General features: G+C 36.5%; 1 protein-coding gene across 4 annotated transcripts in view; it reads left to right on the plus strand.

The window, feature by feature from the left end:
* The window catches only part of ODAD2 (outer dynein arm docking complex subunit 2), a 216,251-nt gene that overhangs the window by 105,962 nt on the left and 97,207 nt on the right, over nucleotides 1-13,082 (plus strand). For all 4 annotated transcript variants that reach the window (XM_007504821.3, XM_007504818.3, XM_007504820.3 and 1 more), the window contains exon 11: nucleotides 12,412-12,526. In XM_007504821.3, coding sequence (XP_007504883.1) covers nucleotides 12,412-12,526 — 115 coding nt within the window. The remainder of the gene's footprint in view (nucleotides 1-12,411; nucleotides 12,527-13,082) is intronic.

The raw sequence follows: 13,082 nt of genomic DNA on the forward strand, positions 1-13,082 counted from the left end.
ATAAAAATTAGTAATCACTGACATTTTATAGTCAGAGTTATATTTATTGGGAATATATTTGGGAGGAAGGAATTAAGGAAGGAAATATACCCAGGAAAGAGAAAGCAACAGGTCCAATACTGAAGTGTTTTACCAAAAGTGTTGTCTACCTGGGAGCTCAGAGTTAAAAAATATTAGTTAAGGAGAATTATATTCCCCTCAGTACTATTTCCTAGCATCAATAAACAGTACTTATTGTTGAAAAAAATATCTGGGCACCATCCTCTTATTGCCACTATATGGATCTCATTGAAATGTTCCTCAGTCCGGGGCTGAGTACAGTTAGTTAGCACACCATCAGGAAACATACATTGTTTTCATATTTTTCTTAAAATTCTTTATATTTTTATAGTATGTCACTTTATGACTTTAAAGCACAGTTTCATTTTTCAATATATGTCTATGTGTTAGTTTTATAGTTGGTATGACCCCAACCATCTGGATTTTCCCCAAATCTGAACATTAGAGAACAATCAATTATAGCTTCTCTGTCTTAGAATACAATTTGTAAGAATTCTTATTGAAATAATAGAACAAAGTATTAAACTGCTCCTTAAGGACTGCAACTATGATTTCAGTGGTTTAGGAGAATAGTCTAGAATAAGTAAATTCTTACCAATGCAAGTTAGTACATTCTTAGCAATTTATAGTCTTTGAGAGTAGACATGTGCATGGAGAGGTTAAATAATTTGTCCAGTGTTCCACAGTATTAGAGATGGAATTTGAACTCATGTCTTCCTGCCTCCCAAGCCAGATTCATTTTGATACATTGCAGCTCATAAACTGCTCCTTAATTTTTAATCAGGGATAGAACCTATTAAGCTTACTATATATATGTATGCATATATTTACATATATAACACATTTTAAAAGAAATAAAAGCTCTAAGCTAAATCATTTTTCTAAATAGGCTTCAACAAGGACCAATTGCTGATTATTGATTTTAGGAAAACCTTTAACCTTCTTCCAAATATGCTTTTATTTTCCAATATTCCTAAGCCATTTCCTTACTTTCTGCTCACTTTTTGATCCTTTATAATCTACTTTTTCACATTACCACTCATGCAGTGAGATTAACAACAATCTCTCAACTGCTAAACTCAGTGGTTTTGCTTTCAATTCTCATTCCATCTGACTTCTTGTCCTGTGGTAGAGACATGAAGAGAGAGAGAGAGAGAGAGAGAGGTTTTGCAGGACAAGTCAAGATGCAAGAAACAAGGCTGGGGACCTGATCAAAGAGAAGGTTCCAAAAGGAATGTTCCCAGGAGGAGAGGCAGTTGAAGCTGGCTGAAGGACCCTTGGGGGACTGGCTTGGCTTTGGGTTCTGGGAGTTGAAGCTGGCCAGGGGGATTTGTTTCTGTCTCTCTCTCTGGGATTTTACTGACCAAGAGTTGGAGGAAAGCCAGGCTGAAGGAGGGACTTTCTTGGTGGTTGGCTGAAGGAGAGAAGCCCTGAACTGATATTGTTAGCTTTTGTCCCAGGCTGAAGGACCCTTGAGGGGGGGCTTCTGAAATTAGGCTGAGAAACCTTGGTGGCTTTGTGAAGAAGAAAGAACATTTTAACTGTTGTCCTCCATCTCTCTAACTGTCCCTCTGTCACAGTTGTTACTGGACTGAATTCCCAAACCCTCAAATTCTCATTATAGATTAGGGAAACCCTCATCCCTCTTTCCTCAATTTCCCATCCTATTGTTTCCCAATAAACCCCTTACCTGAGAAAGAAAACAAGTATTTTATAGTCCACTCAGGGGGGAGGGAGGAAGCCAAAAGGCTTCAAGAAGTGGGTGGTTAAGGGAGGGAGTGAGGGAGGAAGAGGTTAGGGGGAGATTAGGAAAATATTGATCCATTAGCCTTTAAATAGGGATCAATAGGCAAACCCCAGTGCATTCCCCTGTAGCAGCATCCCTCTATCTGTAGCAGCATCTCTCTATCTCTGTAGTACCTCTATCTCCATTGTAACTAAGCAGCCCTCAGGCTGTCCCCTACTAGCAGCAGCTCTTAAGTCCCAAACCAGAGTATATACCAGTTACAGCAAAAGGAAATAGTGTCACACAGATCAACATTTCTATTTCAGTCCCTATCCACTACATTCTCTTAGACATTTTCTCCTACTGCCTTAATTTCTTTCTGTGACATTTTTCTGTCTTGATTTCTCTTCCTATCTTACTGCTTCTTAGTTTCCTTCATTGTATCTTTCCTCTGAGTACTCACTGAGTGTCTTTGAAGGCTCTGCTATGGGCTTTTTTTCTTTTTTTTCATAAGATTCTCCCTTCTGTGATCTCATTAGCAACTATGGAGTTAATTGTGAGCTCTTTTCTAACCATCTCCTAAGTCTGTCTGTCTGTCTATCTATCTATCTATCTATCTATCTATCTATCTATCTATCTATCTTTTTTGTCTATCTGTCTGTCTGTCTTTAGCCCAATCTTTCTCCTGTTATCTAGGAGCTGTTTCATTGTCATCTGCCCACTCTAAATATCTGTCTGGATATCCTATTAGCATCTAAAATGGAAATCATTGTTTTCCTCCCTTATGCCTATCTCTATTCTAAATGTCTCTATTTTGCTGTCACAGCCCCACTTTCCTTTCTGTCTTACAGATTTTCAACCTTGGAATCATCCTTGACTCTTTCCTCTCTCTTTTCTCCTAATTCAGTCTTTTTCCAAGTTTTATCTATATGGCTTCTCTAATATTTCTCATATTTCTTCCTTTCTCTATTCAAAGTCTTTTCCTTAATCATGGCCTCATTATCTCTTACATTGACTATTATTTTAATCTCCTGATTGTTCTCCTTGCTTCCAGTCTCTCACATTTTCAAATCATGTTCCTTCCAGTTGCCAAACTGATATTCCTAAAACACACATTAAACCACATCATGCCCTTCCCTTCAGAGTCAGCAATAGATTCCTCTTGCTTGTGGAATAAAGCACAAAATCCTTAGCCTGACATTTTTAAAATTTGAACATTTTTATTTAATTAATTTAGAATATTTTTCCATGGTTCCATGATTCATGTTCTTTCCCTTCTCTCCTCCCACCCTTCTCCCATAGCCAATGAGCAATTCCACTGGGTTTTACATGTGTCATTGATTCAGACCTTTTTCCATATTGTTAATATTTTCATTAGAGTGATTGCTTAGAGTCTGCATCTTCAATCATGTCCCCATCAACCCATGCAATCAATCAGTTGCTTTTCTTCTGTTTCTGCTCCCACAGTTCTTTCTCTAGATGTGGCTAGCATTATTTCTCCCAAGTCCCTCAGAATTGTCCTGGATCATTGCATTGCTACTAGTAGAAAAGTCGATTACATTCGATTGTACCACAGTGTATCAGTCTCTGTGTACATTGTTCTCCTGGTTCTGCTCCATTCACTCTGAATCAGTTCCTGGAGGTCTTTCCAGTTCACATGGAATTCCTCCACTTTATTATTCCTTATAGCACAACAGTATTCCATCACCAACAGATACCACAGTTTGTTCAGCCATTCCCCAATAAAAGGGCAGCCCCTCATTTTCCAATTTTTTGCCACCACAAAGAGGGTGGCTATAAATATTTTTGTACAAGTCTTTTTTCTTATTATCTCGTTGGGATATAAACCCAGCAGTGGTATGGCTGGATCAAAGTTTAGCCTGGCATTTAAAGCCCTGTCCCCTCCCCCAATTTGGTTCCCACTTACTTTGTGGCCTGACTGAGTAAGAAGACTCTTATGGATCTTTGGCATGCATTCCCTATGGGATGCTCTTGGTATTCCTTCCACTAACAAGAAGAATCCTGGTGACCCTGTATGCATCTCCTTCACTATAGCTTTTTTGATTTTTTCCCTTAAAACAAATTCAGTAAAAAAAAACCCCTATGCTATAGCAACATAGTTATCCTGAAAAATCAATGACCTAAGTATTAAAAATTCCTTGGGTCGGGGGCAGCTGGGTAGCTCAGTGGATTGAGAGCCAGGCCTAGAGACGGGAGGTCCTAGGTTCAAATCTGGCCTCAGACACTTCCCAGCTCTGTGACCCTGGGCAAGTCACTTGACCCCCATTGCCTCGCCCTTACCACTCTTCTGCCTTGGAGCCAATACACAGTATTGACTCCAAGACAGAAGGTAAGGGTTTAAAAAAAAAATTCCTTGGGTCATTGAGAAGTAAGTGGCTTGTCAGGATCAGACAGTCAATATGTTTTTTTTTAACCTTATCTTTCATCTTAGAATCAAAACTGTGTATTGGTTCCAAGGCATAAGAGTAGCAGGGGTTAGGCAATGGGGGTTAAGTGACTTGCCCAAGGTCACACAGCTAGGATATATTGGAGGTCAGATTTGAACTCTGGATGTCTCCAGGCTCTAGGCCTGACTCTCAATCCACTGAGCCACCCATAGCTATCCCGTAAAGCCAGTATGTATTGAGTCAGGGCTTAGAACTCAAATCTTCTTGATTTTGAAGTATACCTTCTATCCATTTTGCTACACTGCCACATAGGAAAATTAACCTGTATAAAATGCTCATTTTCTATAATAAATGTTTGGTATCTTTCTTACATGCAATTAACTCATATTTATAAAATATTTCTTGAACTCTTCATGACCAATATTTCAAGATCATGTAATAAAATATTCCCTTTTCATAATTATGTATAAGGATAGAATTAAAAATTACCATGGATCCTATAACCCCAAATTTCCTGGCTTTTGTGGTTTTCAGGATAATTATGCTGCTATAGCATAGTTCTTTTTTTTCACTGAATTTTTTTAAGAAGAAAATTTTTAAAAAGCTGTATTTCATTCACATGAGAAAGGAGCTGGCTTTGGTGGTTGGCAAGACCTATCTTTTGAATAGGTCATATTTCCATGGAACCAGTCTAAATGGCCTCTCTGGGTTTCCCCTGATCATTAAGGATTACAAGCCTCTTATTTGTTTTAAGATAGTGTGAAGAGAAGTCTTCCTTATTTTCACATCTCACAGTTTATCCGTTAGCTATTCTCTTTTTCATAAACTTGCTATGGCTGTATCGATATGATTTAATCCCCCAAACACTATAAAGTCTAAAACCAGACTAACATCCCACTGGCTCCTTTCTAACCTCCCCATTTCTTTTCATTTCTGTTCCGTGATTTGTCAAGGTTCTAGGCTCAAAGCATTCTGATCATCTCTGACTTCTGCCTGTCTTTCACCAGTCTTCTATAGTTGATTGCCAAATTTTGTCAATTCTTCCTTTGAAATGTCATTTGGATTTTTGTCCTTTTTTCTCAATGCCAACTATTTCCATCCTTTTCATTTTCTACTTCAATTTTTGCATTTTTCTCCCAGCTGTCCTCCCTCCTCTTCCATTTCCCCTTCAATCTATCTTGCACACTGCTAGCAAAATTATCTTCCTAAAATACAATGTTATCAAGTCACTCCTCTGCTTTATGAACTGACAATGAGTCTCTCTCTCTTTTTTAAGCCAAGTCTAATCAGCTACTCAAATTAGTCCTGCCTGGTCCTAGATTCTCGGAATCCCACTTATCATAGGCAGTCTGTACCTCAAGAGTTTTCTCCTCTAGAATATCCATGACATCTGACTCCCCCCAACAACTACTCATGATCATTGACAAACGACTTCCACAAAGACTGAGTCTTTGAAGTTCAGTCTCTCCATTTCTGAAATAGACACAATAAGACCTATGCCTCAGGATCGTTACAAGGAGAACATTCTATAGACATAAAGTTTTACAGAAATGGGAGGTTTGTGTGTGTGTGTGGGGGGGGCTAAGGGTCACAATTTAAAAAATTATCTTTAAATTTACTGCAGGGAACCTCATCTTATGATCACTGCCTACTGTAAGGTGCTAAATAATGGTTCCCTATTATTATCTTTATACATGCATTCTGACCAGTTTGTCATCAGTCAAGTGTTCTGCCACCCACAAACCTCCTGTTCTAATTGTCTTTGTGGCTTGATGAGCAGAGAAGCAAAGTGCCTGTAAGCATGACAGAGGACTCTCGGTGGTTAAGGCTATTTAGGCAAGGCAGACATCTCTCCACTTCTCACCAAGACTTACTCTTTCCTTTGGGGGCAGATGGGCAGCTTGCTGGTGGTCCAAGGTTTTCCTTGGGCAGTTTTTGAAATTTGTGCTGTGTTTTTTTTTTCATGACTCTGAATCTGGATAGGGTTGGACACTGGTGTTTATTACCCCCTTAATGCTACTGATTACCCTGAATTTCCTCCACATATAGCTTTTATATAGTTTTTTTTTTTTGCATGCTCTCACCCCTTTTAGACTATAAGCACCCTGAGAGCAGGGGTAGTGTCCTGCTTCCTGCTGCTCTTTCTGTCCCAGCACTTATTATAATGTCTGGCACACAGTAAAGCAGACCACATAATAAATGTATACTGACCAGCTCACTGATTGATTTTTCTCTCCTGGGAAAGGAATTTTCTGAGGGTATATTGGCCACTCTGAAGACTATTTTGATTTTGATCTCCTGCTGGCTAGTATTCTTTATCAGATGATGTTATTCCTAATTTTCATTAGCTCTTATCAGTAAAAGGTAAGATCCTGGAGGGCAGGAACTTTTTCATTTTTTGGGGGGGATTCTGTTTTTCTGGAGTTTAGTTAGCATAGAAGGAGCGTTATAAATGCTTCTCTGATTGAATTAATAGGTTGAAGTTCCCATCAGGTTAGAGAATTCTCTTTGCTCTTGATTTGCAGGTAGTTTTTCTACTTCTGGTGGGCTTAGTTTTTGGAAGACACACTGTAATAATAATACTTTAGTTTTAAAAGTGCTGTATATATATATTTTTTTCTCATTTGACTCTCATAACCCTTTAGTGTAGGTAGTATTATTATTCTTGTTTTAAAAGATGAGGAAACTGAGGCAAATGGGGTTGACTTGCCCAGGGTTATAGAACTAGTGGCTGAGGCCACATTTGAACTTGGTGCATCCTGACTCCCAAGTCCATTGCTCTTACTGTACTCCCTTGCTGTAAGGTGGAATAATGTCAGTGACTTTCCCGTTTAATGAATATTAGAAGAAGGGGTTAGGTTTCTGATCTAGGACCTAAAGAAATGCTGTATAATAAACCTGCTATAAATTGTATACCTATACATTGGAGTGATTACCATTTTGGTCTGTTTAATTCATCCTTTCCTCCTTGAAACTCTTCTCTCCAGGTTCTTGAGACACCATTCTCTCCATCTTCTATTACTGGGCTATTTCTTTTGCCAGATCCTCCAGATCACATCCTTTAGCCATAGGTGTCCCTTGGGATTCTCTTTTTGTTATTCAGTTGTTTTTTAGTTATGTTTGACTCTTTGATCCCATTTTGGAGTCTTCTTGGCATAGATGCTGGAGTGGTTTGCAATTTCCTTCTCCAGCTCATTTTACAGATGAGAAAACTGAGGTAAATAGATGTGTCCAGATCACATATCTATTAATGGCTGAGGCTGGATTTGAACTCAGGTATTCCTGACTCCAGAACTGGCTCTCTGTTCCACTTCCCCTTGGACCTCAGTTGCTTCGTCTATAAAATGAAAGGATTGAACTAGAAGATTCTGAAAGTTCTTTCTTGCTGGAAACCTAAAGATCTTATGAAAGGATCAACTCTTTTTTGGCTTTGTTTTGTTTTTAAACTCTGCCAAGACCCTAGACTTTTGTGACAGATTTGAATTTCATGATTCCCTGGAGTGGCTAACCAAAACTTACTCTGAACTTGGTCTCTTTTTCAGAATAGTGCTTAGAGATGCCATATAAAACCTCTGAGGCTTCTTTTGAAGGAAGTTATTTTCTAATCATACTTTTCGCTTAGTGATGATCATACAAGTCTGGCATTAATTTCTTCCCTCATCCCCCCTTTTTTTTCAACTTTGCTTCTTGATTTCAGAACATATGGATTTTACTTCCATATCCTAATGTTGAGGTTTAAGAAGAGCTTTATACTCTCTTTAGCTAACCACATTTAGTCTGAGCCATTGTCATATAATACTATTTATCGGTGCAGTTTGCAGCAAATATTGTGAACATTTTTTAAAACATGTAAAATTGTGGTTTCAGAATAGTCATGTCAACAGGGCCAGAATTCAACCCCACAATCTTACCAGAGCACACGATGTGGAGTTAGTACAACACTGTTTGTTTACTTTTGTATATGTGGTTGAGCTTGGCAAAAGACCCAGCTAGACTTCTTAACGGGTTCTGATGAATGTTAGTGTAACAAAAAGGATTGAAGAATATAACAAACAGCTGCCCCATTTTGGGGTTCATTTTAGTAGTTTAGAGCAATGGAAATTATCAATCAAAATCAGTTTGCAATAGATAAAATTTTGGTTGCCACTAGAAACTGAAACTGTGTTTATGTAACTTAGAATGGTTCTCCTAGCCACTGGGCTGAGTGGTGATTGCTATGGTGAAGTTGGAGATCTCTAAATAAATAGTTTACTTTTGCCTTTGTAACATCAACAAATTATTGTAAAATGCATTACTAAGTGACTATAACCACAAGATTAACTAGCGTACTTCTATAAATAAATTTGGAATAAGATGCTAATCAAAACAAATAAATAACTTTTGATAATGGACACCGTATGGTGTATAGAGTGTAGGACCAGGGTTGGAAGGACCATCTAGAACAGCTCCCATGTTTTACAGGAGAGGAAACCAGGGCCCAGAAAAGTTAAGTGATTTGCCCAGAGTCACACATATTAGCAGCATATGGGTGGGATTTGAACCTGACTCAAAGGCTAGTAATGCTCTTTCCACTTTGTGTTGCATATAGCCTTTAATTTTCATCATATTAAGATTCATAAAGTTTCAAAGTAATTCTTCTGCATTAATGAAAGGTGACTCTAAGATATGTCACCTACAAGATAGTTGAGGTAAAATTGAATTCATCATCATTGCCTTATTTATTAATAAGAATTTTAATGAAGTTGCTATGTTCTAGGCACTGTGCTAAATGCTAAAGAGAAAAAGACTATATGCTTTATATTAATAATTTTGTAAGGAAAGATACTTTTTTCATCACATTCATCTTTTACATTTAACTATTTTCCAATTAAAATGGTGCTAATATTATAGACATATATATCTTATAAAAACTTGAAACTGGTGATGATAAAATTGATGTCCAAATATCTACTAAAATAGATACCATGGAAGATATTCATAATTTCATGCTTGTTTTGAGAAAAATTGTGAAAAATAATGTTTACAGACTGAAAACTTACAAATGGCTTTTGATTCCATATTTTATTTGCCAAAATTAATGAAAATATTTTATGATTTTTCTTATTTTGTCTTTACCTCTAAAATAATTGTTGCATAGATATTTGATTAAAATTCTTTTTTCATTTCCAAAGATAAAACATTGAATAAAACATGCTTTAAAAGTAAAAATAAAGAGAGAGAGAGAGAGAGAGAGAGAGAGAGAGAGAGAGAGAGAGAGAGAGAGAGAGAGAGAGAGAGAGAGGCAGAAACACAGTCCCTTCCCCCTAAGAACTTAAGGTCTAATAGGGGAAACAACATACAAATGACTGTGTTGCTTAGTCATGTCAGTTGCATCTGACTTGTTGAGACCAATTTGGGTTTTTTTCTGGCAAAAGAGTTATTTGCCATTTCTTTCTCTAGTTCATTTTACAATTTAGGGTATTGCAAGAATTGGTAGCTGTAATTGTTGAACCATTATTAGCATGGTAGCACTGGAGAAGGGCAAATGTCCCAATGATTTTTTAAAGTGGGAAAAGACCACTTCTATAAATTATAAACCAGAGACTGAGATTTCTGGGAAAATTCTAAAATACATTATTAAGAAGAAGGTTTGTGCACACTTAGAAAGAGAAGCAGTGAACACTAAAAATTGGCATGACTTCATCAAGAACAGCTCATGTCTGAATAACTTTTTTTTTTATTGAAACTAGACAAGTGGAGGAAGAAAAACCCTTGGAGTTTTACTTATTAAAACAACAACAACAACAACAACAAACTAAGACTAAAAGGATTTCCTGAAGATTTTTATCTAGAGGCAAATAATTCCAAATAGATCACTGTTTGTAAGCTGGAATTCTTGCTCATTTTGTTTCATTGTACAAAGGAAAATCTGTGAGAGGTTTGCTTCCCTAAAGGATCATAATCCCAAAAGAAAACTTCATACTCTCTTTAACCAACTACATGTAAATTGTAGCATTGAATTTTTGACTAGGTGGACTGGACTTGTACTCATTGTAATTCTAAAACAACATGCATATAATTATGGCTAGAGATGAGTGAGAATAATGGATACCATGAAGTAATCATATGATATGAATTCTCACCTTTTGAAGTTACAATTATATGTAAAATCTGATAACTGGTCTAGTCCAGTGGTAATGAGCAGGGTGAATTTGAATAATATGACCATCTAATGGGTTTCATTATTGGCACTAATTGGGACCTAGTTGTATAAAGAATCAGACTTTGGAAGTGAATATCTTTTCAGCAGGGTTTGTTGGGCAATGGACCATTTTTTATTCAAACATTTAATTTATATGTTTTATTATGAAGTGTCCAGGTATGTATCTTTACATTTTTATAATGTAAATCAACAACAAAAGGTCTCCTCCCAACCTACTACTTGTTGTAAAGTGGCACCTGACATCATAATCTCTGGTTTCTAGGGAAGGCTTTTATTAAATCTCAAGCTCAATCTATTCCTTTATAAATTGTTTTTTATTGATGCTTTTAAAAAAATCCTCATTTTTTCAGTGGAATCTCCTACCCCAACAGAATTCTCCTTTGTGAACAAAAAAAAAAAGGTATCATAAAAGAATATGTTTGACTTAACAAAATAAGCCTCCTTCTGTTGCCACAGTCCGTCACCTCCTACTGAGGACAGAGGTCTGTTTCACTATCAGCAATCTGAAGTCAATAAATCCACTCTTCTGAAACAAACCAGAGATATTTTTCATGCTTTTTAAAAAAAAGAATGCCTGCAGGGCTTGTTTTTTTAATGCAACAACCATCATGTGATAGGACACATTGATCGTTTTATGAGGATGTGCAAAAGTGATTTTCTCCTTGGAGCTTTGAGAATAATACATTTTGCTGGCAAGCTCATCTCTCACAATCAAGGGAAAATAGATGTTTTTGCATTAATTTCTGAGACTGAATCTGCATTACATTGTATGTTAATAATACATATTATGTTCATGGTTAAATACTTCATAGAATTAAACTTCAACTTGAGGTTAAAATTCAAAGAAAATTTGATTTCCATTATCTTCATTTCATCTGCTTTGAGTTTAATGTATCTTTCTGAACAAAGCCATGTTTGTAAAGGATATTAAGTTTTGTTTGGCCTTCCTCTCAATTTGAAGCACTCAGTGGACCCTAATGTGAAGTCAGGATCCCCTAGACTGATTGATATATAAACATAAGACAGATGGCGTAGAGATGACTCTGATGATAATTCATTTTTCGGCTAGTCATGAAGATACTTTGATTACAGTATGTTTAAGTAATTATAACACAGTATTCAATGTTAGTCTTGTTGGTAAGGGAACACATGGGAAACAAGTTACGTGTTATTCATGCCCAACAAAGGGTGCACTGTGGTGTGACGATTTTAATTCCTAATGCTAGATTAAAACTGTAGGAGTTTAAAATATGTCATACAGTAAGGTAAATACATTAAACACAGACCAAATAAAATAGTTAAGTACATAGTTTTTTGGCATAAATATTTGTTTTGGAAAGTATTTAGTTGTTACTATATGAAAGAAACCAGTATGTTTGAATTGGGGTTTCAGTTTGCACGTAGCTTATTACAAAGTCACGTGGTTATCGTGCAGTTTGCTTTCTATGTCCTAAGTTTAGTGTAGAAATCACTGAGCTGACACTGACATGATTCTCGTCTTCATATTTTAAAATCCAAGCATCTCACCAGGAATTTAAGTGTGCCTAATGAATGAAACATAGTGATTTTCTTATTTTTCTTTTAAATGAAGTCTTGTTTAAATTAAGAAGCATTTGTTTTCCCTCCTTCCAATCTTCCCTCCTCTTTCCCACTGGGAAAAAAAAAGACAAAACCTTTGTAAGAAAAATATGCATAATCAGGCAAAACAAATTCCCATATTGGCCAAAGATATAGGAACCATTCTTCATATTGAGTCTACCAGCACTCATTCAGGAGCTGGGTAACATTCATTATCAATCCTCTAGAATAGTGGTTGGACACTGCATTGATCAGAGAGCTCTTAATTCTTTCTAAATTACTCGGCTTTGGTGATGTTATTGTCGTCATGTCAATTCATATCCTTGTTTTGTTCACTTTATTTTGCCTGAAAGCTGTGTAAATTAACAGCATTTCATTTTAGTTATGCACTTTGCCTGCCATTAAGGCATGTATCTTTAATATTGTTTACCTAACAGGATAATTGATCGCTTAGATGGAGTCCGCTTATTATGGTCCTTGCTGAAAAATCCTCATCCAGATGTTAAGGCCAGTGCTGCTTGGGCTCTCTGTCCCTGCATTGAAAATGCAAAGGTGAGTGAGTATATGTTGCAAATACAAGTAAATCTCTAATACTTCCTGCATCTTACTGTATATAATCACTTTAAGCTTGTTGCATTTCTATCTCATGACTTACTACTACTATAAAAGCCTCAACCTACTCAGTAGGTTCCACTATTTTTGCTTTTATTTTTTTATGTCTCAAGGTGGATCCCTTTAATATTACCTTGCCACTATAGCCAGCTTTTCCCTTCAGTTGTACATCTTAAATTTAAAGGATATATATTTTAATAATAAATTTAGCAGACCTCTATACACCATTCTAAATATTTTCTTGCTAATATTGGCCTCATAGAAAAAAGTAAATGTGATATTTTTAGAGGTTTTAGACTGTTAATTCTGAAATTTAACAAATCTATATTAACTGACTACTTTGTTCAAGGTCCTCTTGATGTATCTGGCTAAGTGTGAAGTGACTCAGCAGTAGAATGGGCCCTAGGAGAAGAGTTCTTTAACCTTGGTTACTCATGAAATGAATTAAAAACCAAAATAGCCCTCATTACTGTAGATTATTTACTTGTAGAGTAAT

This window comes from Monodelphis domestica, chromosome 5 (genome assembly GCF_027887165.1).
Source record: "Monodelphis domestica isolate mMonDom1 chromosome 5, mMonDom1.pri, whole genome shotgun sequence".
NCBI lineage: Eukaryota > Metazoa > Chordata > Mammalia > Didelphimorphia > Didelphidae > Monodelphis > Monodelphis domestica.